Source organism: Elephantulus edwardii, unplaced genomic scaffold (assembly GCF_000299155.1).
Source record: "Elephantulus edwardii isolate Elephantulus edwardi_28Jun2011 unplaced genomic scaffold, EleEdw1.0 scaffold00033, whole genome shotgun sequence".
NCBI lineage: Eukaryota > Metazoa > Chordata > Mammalia > Macroscelidea > Macroscelididae > Elephantulus > Elephantulus edwardii.
In genome coordinates, this window is record NW_006399783.1 from 6828331 (window position 1) to 6844187 (window position 15857).

Genomic DNA, 15857 nt, shown 5'->3' on the forward strand with positions numbered 1-15857 from the left:
TATTCCCATTAGTATTTGAAGTTCACAAATTTAAGTTAATTTTTGAGAAAAGGTTCCATGAGATGATTATGAGTTTCCCCAAAATTCTTATACGTTAATAGCAGAGACAAAAACTTTCTACACACGTGAAGTATCCTATCTTGTGTTCTAAATCTGTTGACTGTAAAACTTTAGACCTATAAGAAATATCTTTCTGGGGATAGAGCTTTTGGAATCCTTTCTCACTCTCTGAAGAATATAGTAAGTTATTCTAAGATGTCCTCACTTGGTTCCTACCTATTATTTCATTGTCAAGATTCTTTATGGTGCCTAAGTTGCAATTACAGAGAAGTGTTATCAAATGCCAAGGTGTGGATGAGATCTGGAAGGTCTGGGGGCGGGGTGGGGTGGTACTTTAAATGAAGATGTCAGCTCCAGCCAATTTCAGGATGGCTCCTCATGAAGATTGATGGTGCCAAAACTGTGTGCCTCTGCTGGAAACTAAAAACCCACGGAATAACTGATTATGATTAACTTTAAGTACTTAGCCATGTGAAGCCAAATGAGTGCATCTTTAAAACAAAGCTATTGATCTGGCTTTCTTTGGAATTGTGAAGATAAACCAATCAGATCCTGTCAGCATTTTACAATGACAAGGAGATGGAAAGCACTCTCTCTCCCCCAGGTGGTTCCTAAGTCTCAAGTTTGAGAGACCTGGTGTACCTGGGTACCACAATATCTTTTAAGAGCAAAAATCTGAGGAAAGAGACACTCCCAAATCCTGTCCAGAGAGGAGACTGAGAGGGATATGGGCGCGATGGAGAGAAAAAGGTCCAGCTTTGCCTCCCCTAAATACCCAGCCCAAGCCCACCAGTGTACAGCTGTGCCTTATAGAGTTTTCTTGCCTGTAACCTTTACAAAAGCTGATGGCCATGCATTCCTCCTGTGGTGTTGCTATGTGAATCCGGACCACTAGCTGTTTGGTTAGTTGTTGAGCGCAAACCATTTGCACCACTTAGGGGAAATTGAGGAAGCAGAAAGGACAACACTTAGCATCTCCTATTATGATCTCTTCTTGAAGTTGAGGAAACAGAGACTCAGAGAGGTTAAGTCAGCTCAAAGTCCCACTTCCAAACCCAGGCGGGGTCCCTCCCTATCTACCCCAGACAGGACCACAACACTCCCAATACAGAGGGCTTACATTCATTCCCTGGCAAATTGTCACAGCTGTTCCATGGCAGCTGCTGACTTCCATTTCCTGGTCCCTTCTCAAGGAATTTTCTCATCATTCTCCTTCTCTCTCACAAGGGAGAAAAGGTGCTATGCTCCCAGAAGCCCTTTCTACAAAGGCTTCTTTTTAGGCAAGCCATCCCTTCTCATGCCCAGCCTCCTGATAAGAGAAACCCTCGGTTACTAAATTTGGGCTGGCATCCTCTCCACAGCAGACACGCATTTGTTGCTGGGTTTCAGGGTCAGAGTTTGGGTAAGGAGAGCCCATTCATCTTACGAATGACAATCTGACCTCCCTGGCTGAGGGTCCCGCCTCCTCTGTCCTAGGAATTCTCGGCTTTCATCAGATTGCAAACAGCTTGCAGCATCAGCATCCCCTCTTATTTCCCGTGATTCCTCTTGGAATCACCTTCTTCTCAACAATGTGGGGATGTACTGTCTGCGGGACCAGGTGAAAGAAAGGTGGATGGAGGACCTCCCTTCCCTGCCTTTTTCTTCATGTACAATGGGCACTATAACATATTCATCTATGCATTTGTTTGACATTTATTCATTCTTCTGGAAGGCAGAGACAGGTAAGCCGTGACTATGTAATTTTTTTTTTTCTTTTTAGGGAATGCTCAACAAATCCTACTCTCTCATCGTTCCCTGGATAGGATGTAACACCTGAATTATTTACAGAACCAAGCAATTACAGAACTTGGCAAGGGGATATCACCTCCAAGCTGGGGAGCAATGAACCCTTTCATTTTACAAACACGAAAACTGAGGCTTGGAACACTAAAGGGACTTGTCCAAGGTCACCTGGCTAATGAGTGGTAGGCTCTGGACGGAACCACAAGTCTCCTGACACAAGTCCTCTCATGCTTTATCACCTCCCCCTGGGTGTTTCCCTGAATCAGGGGCAGTTCCAAGTGTGGCCTTCGGTGAGGACAATAAAAATGTTTTCTTACACAATTCAACTTTAGTTTGAATGACCCCACGATAACTCCCTGTACACAAGCTTTCTAAAAACTCAGGTTTTCTTAGTTAGATCCATTTAAATATCAAGAATGGAGGAAGACAGCAACATATTTTTCTCTGCAAAGTATTCGGGGGACGGGACCACCTCCTCACATCTATTTTATCCTCCTCTGCCACTTTAAGGTGACTGCTAAAGTTTGAATTTAAAACCCTAGAAAAGCTCCCACCAGCAATGGCAATGATTGGACTTTACCAGGCTGTTTGCTATTTTCCCTGTCCTGTGACAAGGTCCCTTTTCCATTCAGGGCGCTAACCCCTACTGTCTCCCCAGACTTGTAACCTGTCTCCCCGCAAGCCCACACTCGCACAGACCCTCCCTGAATGCTCCAATAGGTGCTGGGGGGCTACTCCAGCCCATCTCTTTCACCCAACAACAAATACATCATCGAGATTGGGGGAAAGGTCTCAATTGAGACTTAATTAGCAGGAACCCCCAGTTCATGGGAGGTGAGAAATCACACTTTGCCTCCTGCAAACACTTTGGCCAAGGTGAGCCGGAGGGATCTCCCCATTCCCAATTTTAATAGCACTGCAGCAGGAGACACCGAGAAGCATCCACACGGACCCCCCTGCACACACACTCCCCCTCTCGCCTCCTCACCCGGACACACACGCGCACACACACATACACACGCTCGCACACACAAGGCAGCGATCGCAGCATCAACTCACAGGATCTCCAAATCGCGCAGCGCTCGGAAGGCTCCATCTTCAATGCAGCTGATGTGGTTGTTGTCCAGTTGCCTGTGGAAAAGCAAGGGGAGAGCATGAGCGCCGAGGGGGCAGCGGCGGCGCGGCGGCCGGGCTGGGCGTCCCCGTCCCCGGGCGGGCGGAGCGCCCGTCCTCCGCCCCCGCGGGCTGCGCTCGGCTCGGCTCGGCCGGTCCCCGCCGGGAGCTCCGAGCCAGCCTGTCTGCACGCTCCGCGCTGCTCCGTCTCTCCTCTCTGACTGTCTCAGAGAACTGCACAGACGAGCACACCGAAGGCTGTCAGGTCTCAGTAAATATTAATTGCGCATTTTTTTTTTTTTAGGCAGAAGGGAGTAATTTCATTACATTAGGGCATCCAATCCATTACGAGCTCTTACCGTCATGTCACTGAAACAATTTCATTAAGCTAAAGGCCTGTAAATCATCGGAGGTCACTGCTCTGCCCTCCGCGACCTCCCAGAATGCTTCCCTCTGCTCTCCCTCTCTCCTTCTTCTCCCTTTTACTGGAAGTTGCAGTCTTCGGCTCTGACACAGTGCTAAATCTCAAGGCTTTATCTGCCCAAGAGCGGCGAGGGTGCATGGGGAATATACCAATTCCAAATTAGACTCAACTAATCTAATTTTATAGTCTTTTTATTATTCTAAGCACCAAATGTCTGTGGTGGTTTGATGCCTCCTGCTCTGTGATGGGGCCCATCTGGTAGGTCATTCTATGGAAGCATTTTCTGACTAAATACAGATTCCCTCAAACTGCACCAACCACCATCAACATTAAAGAAATCCATTGATGGAAGTGCTCATGACGGGAGAGAAAAAAGGACTATCGTTATTGCCTTAAAGATGCACCACTTACATTTAAATTGGGGAGAATTAAATGCACCTATTTCAGCCTTAAAAAAAATCCCTCTTCATTCTATGAGTATTAAAATAATGTCTTTCTAAAAAGGCTTCTTCACTAATATGTATTTTCATCTGGGACTGAAGTATTTTAACTAGAGAATAAATAAGATAATTTATACATAAATCAAAATATATATGATGTGTGAGTCGGGATATTTTTCATGAAGACACCTCAGCTTAAACATCATTTAAATAGTTCATTTGATTTTTTCTGTTTGTTTTAAAAGATGCTGTAAAGAAAATGGTTACAAATACAACATTGCCTATTGTACATTGTCTACAAAGTACATTGCCATCTTTGTGGGGGCTCCTGAAAAACTGAGCCTGTATGGAAAATGTCTCCTTCCAGATTTTTCCATCATTTCGCCCAGAACAAATAAAACCTCTCTGGTGAAGTGATTTTCTTTTACTAGAATTTTTCTTTGTAACCCACTCTAACCTATTCTAAGACACTTATCCCACAAAATGGACAGCTTAGTTGCACAAGTCACCTTCAAGGAGGGCTTACATTTTTGCAGAAGGCAGACCATTAAAATGAAAATAGTATTATCACTAAACAAAACCCAGGTAGGATTATGTCAGTGCGTGTGAATGAGATACATATAATTAGAGCATCTCTCAACATTTGCACCCCAGAACGGATGGATCTGCTACATCTCAGGTGACGCGGTACAAGAGTTAGATGTTTAGATTCTGGTTTTTGAGAATCGCAGGAAATGGGTGTCCAGAAGCAGAGGCATTCCTTAGGTTGAAGAGTTCTTTATCTTTGATGAAGTGATAAGTGTCCTCACTGATGCCCACTGGCAGGGACCGCACTGTTTTCGGGTCCCAAATTCTCCAGGAAGCCTTAGTGTTAGTTTGCCGAGGATTTTTTACGTGGGTTTCTCGAGTGTTGGGCTGTAGACTGGCAATGCCCTGCAGTGGTTCTGCGAAGGTAGTCCAGTATTGCTGTCCAGCTTCTAGATTTATCATCCGCTTAAGAGCTGATAAATCAACACTCCTGTCCCAGGCCAAGGCCACCAAACCTTACCAAGCACAAATGCAGTGGACTTAGCTTCTGGCTCCAAGAAACTTTTCAATGAACCTGCTGAATTCGGCAAAAACAGCCCCGTCCACCTCAGTGAAAAGTATCTACCTCATCACATTGGGAAGTCTGGGGTGGTGTATCCAGACGATGGTGGTATGCGGTGCATCTGCTGCTGTGCAGACCTTCTGAGAAGTCCTTTCAATATACGATAGTAATGTTCTTGCTGGCTTTATAAGGTCTTTTCTATGCTTTCTTCTATATCATAGTACCCACAGCCAACTAGGATGCTTTCAACGTACAGAATTTTACATGGAAAAGACGGAATCTGCTTGGGAGGAGAGAAAGTCATAGGAAACAGAGGTGGGGGGGAATGAAATAATAGAATGAGATTTTTAAAAGAAAAATAAATAAAGGGAGATTGGTAGAAGATTTTAAAAAAAATACACACAACCCAGCATTCCATCAAGGTCTTTGGAACACAAGACACTGGCGCAGTGAGACAATGGGTCTTAGCAGGGCACCTTGATCCTTTTATGCATAAAAGGAGAGATGCCTAGGATCCTCTCAATTATATGTGTAAATATTTTCCCGGGTGGCACTACTTGTTTCTTAGTAATGAAAAACTCAGCTTTAACATAAATATAAGCATCTCTGTGGCTGCATTTTGTAAACCCTTTTAAACTATGAAATGTACCAAATTTTAAAACATTTATGCTTAAGTGTGTTTTTCTAGAGGATATTGAACAAGCTTGTCTCTTTTCATTATTGCTACAGATATGTAAACAAAAGCTGTATCCCAGCCTTGATCGTCAAAGAGCCGTTCTTATGACTTACTGGTATAGAGCGGTGTGGCCCCTACCAGGGAAATACGTAAATCAAAATGTGCACTCTGCTTCCCAGGTAATGAATGTGGGAGGAATCACCCCTAATTCATTGTCCACAATCATTCCTGATATATTGTGCAAATAGCTAAGTCTTTGAAACAAAATAAACATACATTTGGCTTAGATAAGATTTCTTTCTCTTTTAAAAATTACAGTTTATAGTTTAAGGCACAGACATTAGTTTAAAGCATACAGAAGGGGAAGATAAGGGTGAAACACCCACATGCTGAGTTTTTTGTCCAGTATTTTGAGTAGTCTTCTGGCACCGAGGCCATGGCATTTCACTTAACCGCTCACTTCTGGGATTGATGGGACCAGAGTCTGCTGAGGTGTGTTCTGAGTTTTCATGTCAAAGGTCTATATATGTCAAAGTACCTCTGCAAGTGCTCATTCAAAGACCCTCTCCTAAGCCCGCCGCCCACCCTGCACCCAGTACACCATCACCCACGAGCCAAATGTACGACAGGAATTCAGCAAGTCTCCAGGGTGCCCAATAGTTCTTTCCATTTTTCCTCGCTAATTAGAAGTCTATTGCCACTGAATCTCAGCAAGCAAACTCATCCTGTGCCTAGCTCAGTGCCAGGTCTTCGCAGGTGGCCTGTCACTCAAGACTGCAGAATGTGTCTTTATATTGCCAACATGTCAGGATGGGCCAGATCGTACAGCACAGAGGCTGTGGGCCAATGAGCCGTGCCATCCTGGCCGGGAGCAGATCACCTAGGAAGCAAGGTAGCCCATGCAGACATAGTGTATACTTACTATTGTGTCGTGGACATTTTCACCTCAGTTTCATGTGAAACCAAATAGATGGTGAGAAACACGTGAAACTGTTCACTACAGAGCAGGAAGCCAATGCGCAAGGAAGCCTGTGCTTACATTGCCTATTAGAGACGCCGTCCCTGTTGGGGATTATACATTTTAAAAAGGCTTTGATTCTGCAGGAGGGAGCTGTGAGGTTGGGAGATAGACTGATACCAGTCATACCTAGAAGCAGAAATGTTAAGTGGTTCACTATGCATTGGCAGGTAAACGTGACGAAGTTGGTGCTGACCTTGCTATCTGAGGACTCTGACACTGGCTCTGGCTCTGGCCCTCTACACCTACCAGTAACAACAATGGGTAGGAGGAACACACTTTCCCTTCCTCTATGCCCACAAAGGACTAAGTGTCTCTCTCCCAGGTTTTCCGAGATCTTAGAGCATTTGTGAAGAAGAGCTGGGAAACATTGCTATGGACCCAGGGTGAGGGCAGGAGCAGAAAGCAATGGACAGAAGGAAGACTGGTTGGTTTTTGGAGGCAACTTCTGTTGTCCTCAATTGTATATAGACTATTCAGTTTATACAAAAGTTTTATTATTAGCCTGCCTGTGAATAAGGAACCCTGGTAGTACTGTAGCTAATCCACTCACCTTCTAACAGAAGGGTTGGTGGTTTGAACCCAGAAGCCGCCGCTCCTAGAGAGAAAGATGTGCTGATCTGCTTCTGTAACTACATCTTCAGTCTTGGAAAAGCGTGGGTCAGTTCTACTCAGCCTTTAGGGTCAACATGCCTAGATGGCAGTATGTTTTTGAGTGCTCGTTAATTAGCTGAAAAGCCCCTAAATGTTCATAATATTAAATTGACTGCTCTGATTTCACTGGGAATCTCAGGTGGCAGCAAACAATGGATTAAAACTGTGCCAGAGCCCACTTAGGGTGGGAACCTCAGTCAAATGCAAGCTCCCTGAAAAAGAGCTTTGTGAGTATGGTATTTTCGTACACTGAGGAAATAACAAGTCTAAAAGGAAAACCAGCATGAGTAAGGGCTTAAAATAATCTCCACAAACAGCCGACAAGGAGATTGTACTTTTATGAAGATTCCCATTCATAAGTGTAATATCCTCTGATTATCATAATGCATCTCTTTCAATTGTAATTTCAGATTTCCTCATTGAGGCTGGATACAAATATTTAAGTGGCTCAAAAATTTAAAGAGGCACAATTAAATCCTGAAGCTAAACACATACAACACCTCCTCCCCCCACCCCCAAATTGAAACTGGCTGTAACTATGCAATCCATACATAAAGCCACAAAAAACTCCCCAAAAACAAAAACAGAAACAAAAAAACCCAAGAAGGAAGAAAAGGAGGATGAAGGAGAGGAAGAAAAGTGGTAGAGGAGAAGAAAGAAAAGGAATAAAGAAGGGATTATCACTTGAGTTCTAATAAGGAATACTTTGAAAATGAAAATCTCAAGAAAAACAGGCATGGAGTATCTGGGGGGAAAAAAGGAAAATTTCCAACTAGTCATCTAGATGGCACATCAACACACTGGGGCATGCCGAGGACTGTTCACTTCTCACCCAGATGTTTTGAGAGCCTTGGCATCTGGACAGGTGGATAGTTAAGCTTCGCCTAAGGGTACCATTATTCCAGGACCCAAAACCCAGCAGCAGCGATCTGTTCTAAGACTTCATTGCATTAGAGCCGCTGTTGTCCTCTTCCTGCCGAGTGAGCGCGAGAAGGAGCTAAGGTACAATACCCTTTGGAGTTCCAGAGCTGGCTCGTTTCAGAACAAAGCTATCTGCACAAAGTGTGCAAAACAGCAGAAGGACTTCCACACGAAATTCACAAGGGAAGCCTTAAAAGAAATCCAAAGGAAGGGTATGGTCTCAGGACCCAACAATTAAACGGCCTATAAAGAGCATCCGAGCATTATTAACGGACTGCATTGTGTGTGTACCCGAGAGGGAGAACAAAGTATAAGATTTTTTGGAAAATATCTGGAAGAAGGTTACCACCTGTGGGGTTTTACATCTCAGTTATCTTAAGAGGCACAAAGAATTCTAAAGACTAATTTGAATTTGCTTTTGATGAAATATCTCTGTTTGTACACATACATATTCCAAGCGGACTTCTTTTTCTAAACTGATGGGAAACAGAATGTTACCACTAAAAAGAAACAAAACACAAAACAAGCCCCAAACCAGGGAATCACTGCTTTCATGAGACAAATCAGAAGACAAAACATGAAATAGCCTTAATGTGCGTGCTTTCTTTTCTCTTCAGTATGTAACTGTCTTTAAAAAAAAATCCAGTAATAACATCTGAAATGTTGAGGGGTGTTTTTATGACAGTTCAAGATTCTAGAAAAATCATTAGTGAAGAAAAAATTATAGAAGCAGTTGTCTACTGCTGCCTGGGGTCTTCAAAATGAAAGTGGGGACAGAGAACCCTCAGTTATTTTAACTGGAAATAAGGGGAAAATGTTCAAAAGAAATGCATGCACTTCATATAATTTGCCACACTTTGTAGGCAAATCAAACACTTGATCTAAGCCACAATCTGCTAATGAAATGTCACTACTTCTCATCATTAAGAAGCTACTGTAATTCTACATTAAAACAACATCTCAAATGAGCAAAAGAGAGGTGACTATACCTTTGCACATTTTATACACTTGTCCACCAGACCCAAGAATACATGCATATAGATTAGTTTGCTGATGTATGAATTATTTAAGTCTCCTCAAAGATCCCTCCTTACAGAACTGACAACTTTAAGCAGATATTTTCTACATACATAATGTCATGTAATATCTCCATATTGTATGCATGTAAATGAAGATATGTAATAAAAAGTAGGCAAATCCTCTACCACTGACTGCTATCAAGTTGTTCCTGACTCACAGTGACCCTGTAGGATGGGGAAGAATTGCTCCAGGGTCTGCAAAGCTGTATCTTGATCAAAGCAGAATGCCTCATCATTCCCCTTTGGGGTAGATTCTGGGCTGGAATTACTGACCATTTCAAGTGCTTCGCCATTGTGCCACCTTCCAAATAGGTAAAGCAAACAATTATTGACCTCTGAAATTTAATGTGCATTCATTCTGTCACATTCACAGAAATATGATTGTTAGCATTCATTACAGAAGCTTCAAGCAACCAACCAAATCTACTTTAAGGGCCGATTCGTAGGTTAATTAAGCTCTCCGATCACAACCTCTTGCCTAGAAACTTTGTTAAAAATGGAAGCATGAATCTATCTTAACAAGCATCATTATGCATCCTTTGCCACACAGCTAGCATACTGTCTTTTATTTAGTATATCTCGTATTTTTGTTCAACATATGCAGCTTCTCAGCAGGAGGATAACTGCATCCACCGTAGTAGATGCTCCAGAAAGACTACAGTGCAATAATGCAAACACAGATGATGGATTGACAAGAAAGAGGCACGCAGGCCTGGAAGAATAAAGAGGGCTTTACACATCACTAGGAAATATCAATAACCCTGCTTCCATGTTTACACAGTTTCCTATATGGTGAGGTTTGGCAAATGAATTTGTGATGAAAAATGTAAGGGGAACAATATCCCTGGCAACCAATTTAGCATTAAGATTAGTTATTGGGGGGAAAGCTGAGCTCTCACTGAATTTGGATGCATTTAAACTGAAAATGAATTCCTGGCATTTCTAGAAAAATAAAACAACAAGAACAAAACAACATGAAGAAAAGCAAACTGAAACACCCCACAAGTATGATGAGAGTGTTTCATTTGGATTTCGAAAACTTTTATACTTGTATATTAAAATGGAAGTGTGGTTTCTGTTTGTAAAGAGTACTCCTAAGTTTTTAGATATGCCTCAAATTCATGTCAATGTGTGCACCAACGTAATATTGGGATCAAAAGGCCTTCCATCCAGGGTCATCAGCTTGCTAAGACTTGCCCAGGACTTTACCTGTTTTAGCATATAAAGCTATCATCCATTTTGAGAAATCCATCAATCCCTGGAAAACTATTACAACCCACGGCTTGACTCAGTTGGAAATAGATCCCAATGATCATTTGTTCACATTGTGTCTCTGATGCTTAAAATGACTGTGGGATCATAGAACTGGCATTCGGGCACAAGCGCTCTAAAAATCTCTTTCCTACATCCTCTGTAAAATGGGCTGTCTTTTCACAACCACACCTGCATCAAGGCAGGTAGAAGCTCAGGAAGTGGCTGGGATGTTCTCTAATCAATTCTCAGCCTTCCTCATCGGGGATGGAACGTCTTTGTAGGAAGTATCTGTGTTTTACTCGCCGACCTTGCTGATGTCATGAATAGTCAGAGGCCGAACAAATAAATGGCTGTCTCCATAGCGATGGGGGCAGGTTGTGGTTTCCCTAGTTACACTCTTGAGTGATAACCATCTGCGGTTCCTCCCTGGCAGAGGCGCAGGAGGGGAGAGGGAGTGGGGCGCTGCAAAGATGAAATGTGCTTTTGTTAACAGGCAAGAAAAGTTATCTCCCACATTTCTGGCTTTTACTACTTTTTCTAAATCAACCAGCACAAACTGAGTTGAGTGGGTCTCTCTTCCGTGGAGATTTCGGAAATTTCTTCATTGGATGCCAGAGATGAGAATATGACTAACAAGCACACGTTAGAACCCAAGTAGTTCTTCCAAGACAGAAAAGGCAGCCGCAACAGATGTGGATCCTGGCACCCAGGTGAGGTGCTGGTCTGCATTTCCAGAAGGATCTTAAGCATCACCTCTGGGATGAGGCCAGGGCCCAGCACAGCCGGGGGACCTCTCTCCCTGACAACGCATGGATGGAGGGCAGCCATTGCCTCTTAGGTCTTGAAAGATCTTTTTTTCCTTTAAAAAGAATTATCCAGCTCTCATCTGGAAATGTCACTCAGTTGTTCTTCAATTTATTTGTGCTTTTCAGTCCACACTAACTCTTGGATGCTCTCAGCAAAGGCAATAGAGAGAACCAACTCCAGTAATTTCTGCCTGTGTGAATTAAGCCGTTCATATTCACGTGTTCCAGTCTCAGTTTCTTCATGTAGATACTAATATCTATCTCAAAAGGAAGGAAGTTTGAGATGTTAAAGAAATGAAATGCATGTGCCTTAAGAATGTATTTGTGCCATTGCCTAATTTTATTTGCTTTAAAACAAATAATATTTCATGCAGGAATTCATTTTAGATAATCTCTAAAGTCTCCTTCAACTCTGGCATTTTATGACCTGAGATGGATTTCTTATGAGATTTTTAAAGAAAAAGCTCTTACTCATCTTGGTCAGGTTCTTCTGTGATTTGAATCTATCTCTTTTTATTCATCCCAGACCAAGGCCTTTAATATTGGAGATATTTAATATACTCTTGCTGAACTGAGGGCCGCACATCAGACTCACATTGTTTTTGTACTTCAATAGGTGATGTGAAATTGAAATACATCAAGTCACTAAAAACCTACAGAGGAAATATTTTTTCCTTCTTCTTTCTTTTCCTCTTACTGGGAGAATGATGTTGACATGGGAACATTCCTAGCTGAGAACCACTAAGAATAGTTATTGTAAAATGCAAGCACATTTCTTTGTTGCTATTTTCGATTAATAGCCAGTGAAGTAATGTGTTGGGCATATAAAAATGTCAAATGCCACACATCACAATCTATTGTGTATAGTTCCTGCCCTTAGGATGTTTATAAAAGCCAACACCCACAACTGTCATGTCAATTCTAACTCATGGTAACCCTCCATCAGGTTTCTGAAGTCATAAATCTTTATGAGAAGAGACCATCCATTTTTCCCTGTGGGATGGGTGGTGGATTTGAACCTTTTGGACCTTTTGGCTGAAAATCTAACACATATCACGCCATACCACCAGAGGTTCCTTACAATGAATATAGGTGGGGAGAAACGTCTTAATACCTGCTAATGTTAAATGCTAATGAACATTCAATGGCTTCCTGTAGTCCACACTAAAAAAATGCAACAATGGCAATAACCACAATCATAATGGCACATATCGTTTATTAAGCATCAGATTTATTAAGGAATCAGGTATTGAACTAAATATCTTGTACATCTGCCATTAATTGAGTTGTGTGACCCAAAAAATTTATGTTGAAGTCCTAACTGCTAGTTCTTGTGAACTGTGACCTTTTTCATAGTACTGTCTTTGAAAATATTATCAGTTAAATTAGCTTGAGGTCATACTGTAGTAGGGTGGGTTCTACTCTAATGTAACTGGTGTCTTATAAAGGAGATGAGATACAGAGACAGAGGAAAGATGATCATGTGGAGATTCATCTACAGGCCAAGAAACTGCAGGGCCTGCCTGAAGCATCGAGAAACAAGCCTTCCTTACAACCTTCACATAAAGCAGAAATCTGCAAGCACTCTGAGACTGCTAGTCTCCAGATGAGAGACTGTTGTATGTGTCTCTTTGATAGGGCAGTCCCAAGAAATTATTTCAATGTTTTTTATCAGTTGGCTCTTAAAATATAAGCACTGTTTTACAGAAGAAGAAACTGAGGGACTGAGGGCTCTATATCTAAACTCAGCTTTGAGTCCCGATCTGTCTGTGTGGATAATGACATGGTGATAGTGCTTCTCTGTTACCGAGTCAGGCTCCTTAGCATGATTTCAGGGTCTTGTATATCGTCCCCTCCATCTCTATTCACCCAGTACATGAATGCACCAAGGACTTTCACACTTCCATGCCTGTTTCGACTGTTCCCTTCCCCACCTCCCTGCTTGAGAAATCCTTTCCCTCAAAGGCCACATTTTCTATTAAGCCTTCTTGTGAAAGCACAGGGGAAATGAATGGCTTTTTCCAAACTCTCATCTCATAGCATTGTTGTTACTGTGTGCCCTTGAGTCAGATCCACTGACCCTCCAGTGGGTTTTCAGAGGCAATCCCCACCCTTCTCCCACAGAGCAGCTGGTGGATTCGAACCTCTTGCCTTTGGGATTGCAACTTTCCTTTTTATAAAAAGTCTAGGGGGGAAAGACAGTGTCGGCCTTGCCACTGGACTGAGGCCTCTTTGCTTTCATTAACCTGTAAATAACCTTCCCCAGAATCTGAGGTTATAAGATTGGAATATTCAACAGTGCTTCTGTTTCTGCCTCTCTCTTATTTAGCTTTCTTAGGAATCTCTAACTATTTGAAATTTTAGGGTCTATCAGGAAGGAGACGGCTTTTATTTTTATTTATTGACTTTTATGGCTTCATTTTTATAAAAAGAAAGACTGAGCACACATGTAGAAAGTAAGATTCTTTTGCTATTTGTAGGGCTGGAAAGAAGGAGGGGAAGTGACTTTCTAAACAGTGGACACGTGTTAGTTTTGGTGATGGGATAGTAATCCTATATATGGGTGAAATCTACACAACTTGACCAAGGTAAGTGATGACATTCAGAAGTACAGTGTCTTGCTGCCCATTGGACCTCAGTTGGAATCAACTCACAGCGGATCCTCAAATGAGGTTTTCAGAGGCTGTAATCACACAGGAGGGCAATGCATATTTTTGTGCCATAGAAAAGCTTGAGATTAAAGTTGTCTGCCTTTGAATTGGCCATGAAACATTTTACCACTTGGTCACCAGAGCTCCCTTTAAGAAGTATATAAGAATACAAGATTATTTTGGTAAACAATAGAGCACACAATTTCAAAAAAATAAAAAAAGCACACAATTTCACAGCAAAAGTAGTAATGACCAAAACATATGTGACATTACATAGGTAGATATGTATCTTGATATGTATATAAGAAGGCATATGTAAGTATATGGATACAGATGTATTGATGAATGTCTCAAAACTCAACCCAAACTTGCTATGATCAAGTAGATTCCAACTCAGAGCAACTCTACAGTAGGTTTCTGAGGCTGCAAATCTCAACAGGAAGAGACAGCCCCACTTTTTCCCTTGAGGAGCAGTTAGTGGATTTGAACCACGAATGAGGCTTTTTGGTTAGCAGCATGATGAGCCTTCGCTGGCTGTGCCACTAAAGCTCCTTATGGGTGTAGAGACTTGTTTTGGCTCTAGTCAGAGAAGACAAGGATCAAATCTTCCCACCTTGAGGAGATGCTGCACTTCCAGGTCATGCAATGGGAGCTGGCTAGTGGCTTCCAGAGCAGGAACAGGGCGCATGCAGAAAAATGGTTCATGTTGTAATTTAGGCCAGCTATAAGCTACACTTTTCATGAATCTTTCCTCTCAATGAGCTTCTCAATTAGTCAGATAGACTGTTTACCAAAGGAGTGCAAGCAGAGGGTCCCAAAACAATAAGGCAGCCTTAACCAGACTGTGTCCTAAGGTCTTCAGGGGCCACGGTCATTAGTGAGACATCACTTAGAGGTATCTTTGTGGCAGTGGAAGCCAAGTAAAATCTGTCTATTAAGATCTAGAGATCCAAAAGATTAATAATGAAATGACAGAAAGAGACAACTCAATGGAGAACAGAAAGGTAGGACTGAATCAATGGAAGAAATAATCAGTATGATAAACGGCAAATCACTTAATACTAATCTTTTTGAGGAATGATCAGAAAAAAGAATACAAGGAAAGGAAGAAAAGTCTAAAGAGTTACATGAGATACTATCAAGGGGGATAGCTTCCCCCCCCCCTTACTACTGGTTTATTTACAAAGTTCTAATACATTGGTTTTCACACTGGATCTCTCCCATTTCCTTCACCCACCTCCAGTAGTCAAATTGTGCGATCCTATTAACCCCCTGCCCATCCTCACCCCTCTGCTTCCACCTTCCCCTCCTTGGATCCTCATACTCATTCTACAATAATGGTTTTATACAGTATTTGTCCGTATGGGACCGAGTCAGTTTGCTCAACACTCTCCAGTCCCTCCTAAGTTAGGTAATAATTTACAAAACCATTGCTCTTATGTGCTACATAGCTTTCCATTGTATGAATGTACCACAATTTCTCAATCCATTTGTTGTGGCTGACCATCTGGGCTGTTTCCTTGCTCTTGTGATGGTAAATAACACTGCTATGAACATTGATGTACAAATCTCCGTTTGTGCCTCAGTTCTCATTTTCTCAGGGTATAGTCCAAGCAGTGGAATAGCTGAGTCATAAGGAATTTCTATGTTCAGCTCTTTGAGGAAATGTCAAACTCCCACCAACAATATATAAGAGTTCCTAACTCTCCAGATCCTCTCCAACATTTATTACTTGTTGTCCTGTTCAATTTTGCCACTGTTACTGGGTTAAGATGGTTATGATTTGCATCTCTCTTATTCCCAGTGATTTGGAGCATTTCTTCATGTGTATGCAGGCCATTCAAGTATCTTCCTCTCAGAAAATGCTTTCCATGTCTTTTTTTTTT

The 15857-nt window shown here is 42.1% G+C and overlaps 1 protein-coding gene across 1 annotated transcript in view; it reads right to left on the reverse strand.

Annotated features, from left to right (window-relative positions):
- Positions 1 to 15857, reverse strand: part of SLIT3 (slit homolog 3 (Drosophila)) — a 915040-nt gene that overhangs the window by 217562 nt on the left and 681621 nt on the right. The window contains exon 6 of the mRNA XM_006884333.1: positions 2905 to 2976. Coding sequence (XP_006884395.1) covers positions 2905 to 2976 — 72 coding nt within the window. The remainder of the gene's footprint in view (positions 1 to 2904; positions 2977 to 15857) is intronic.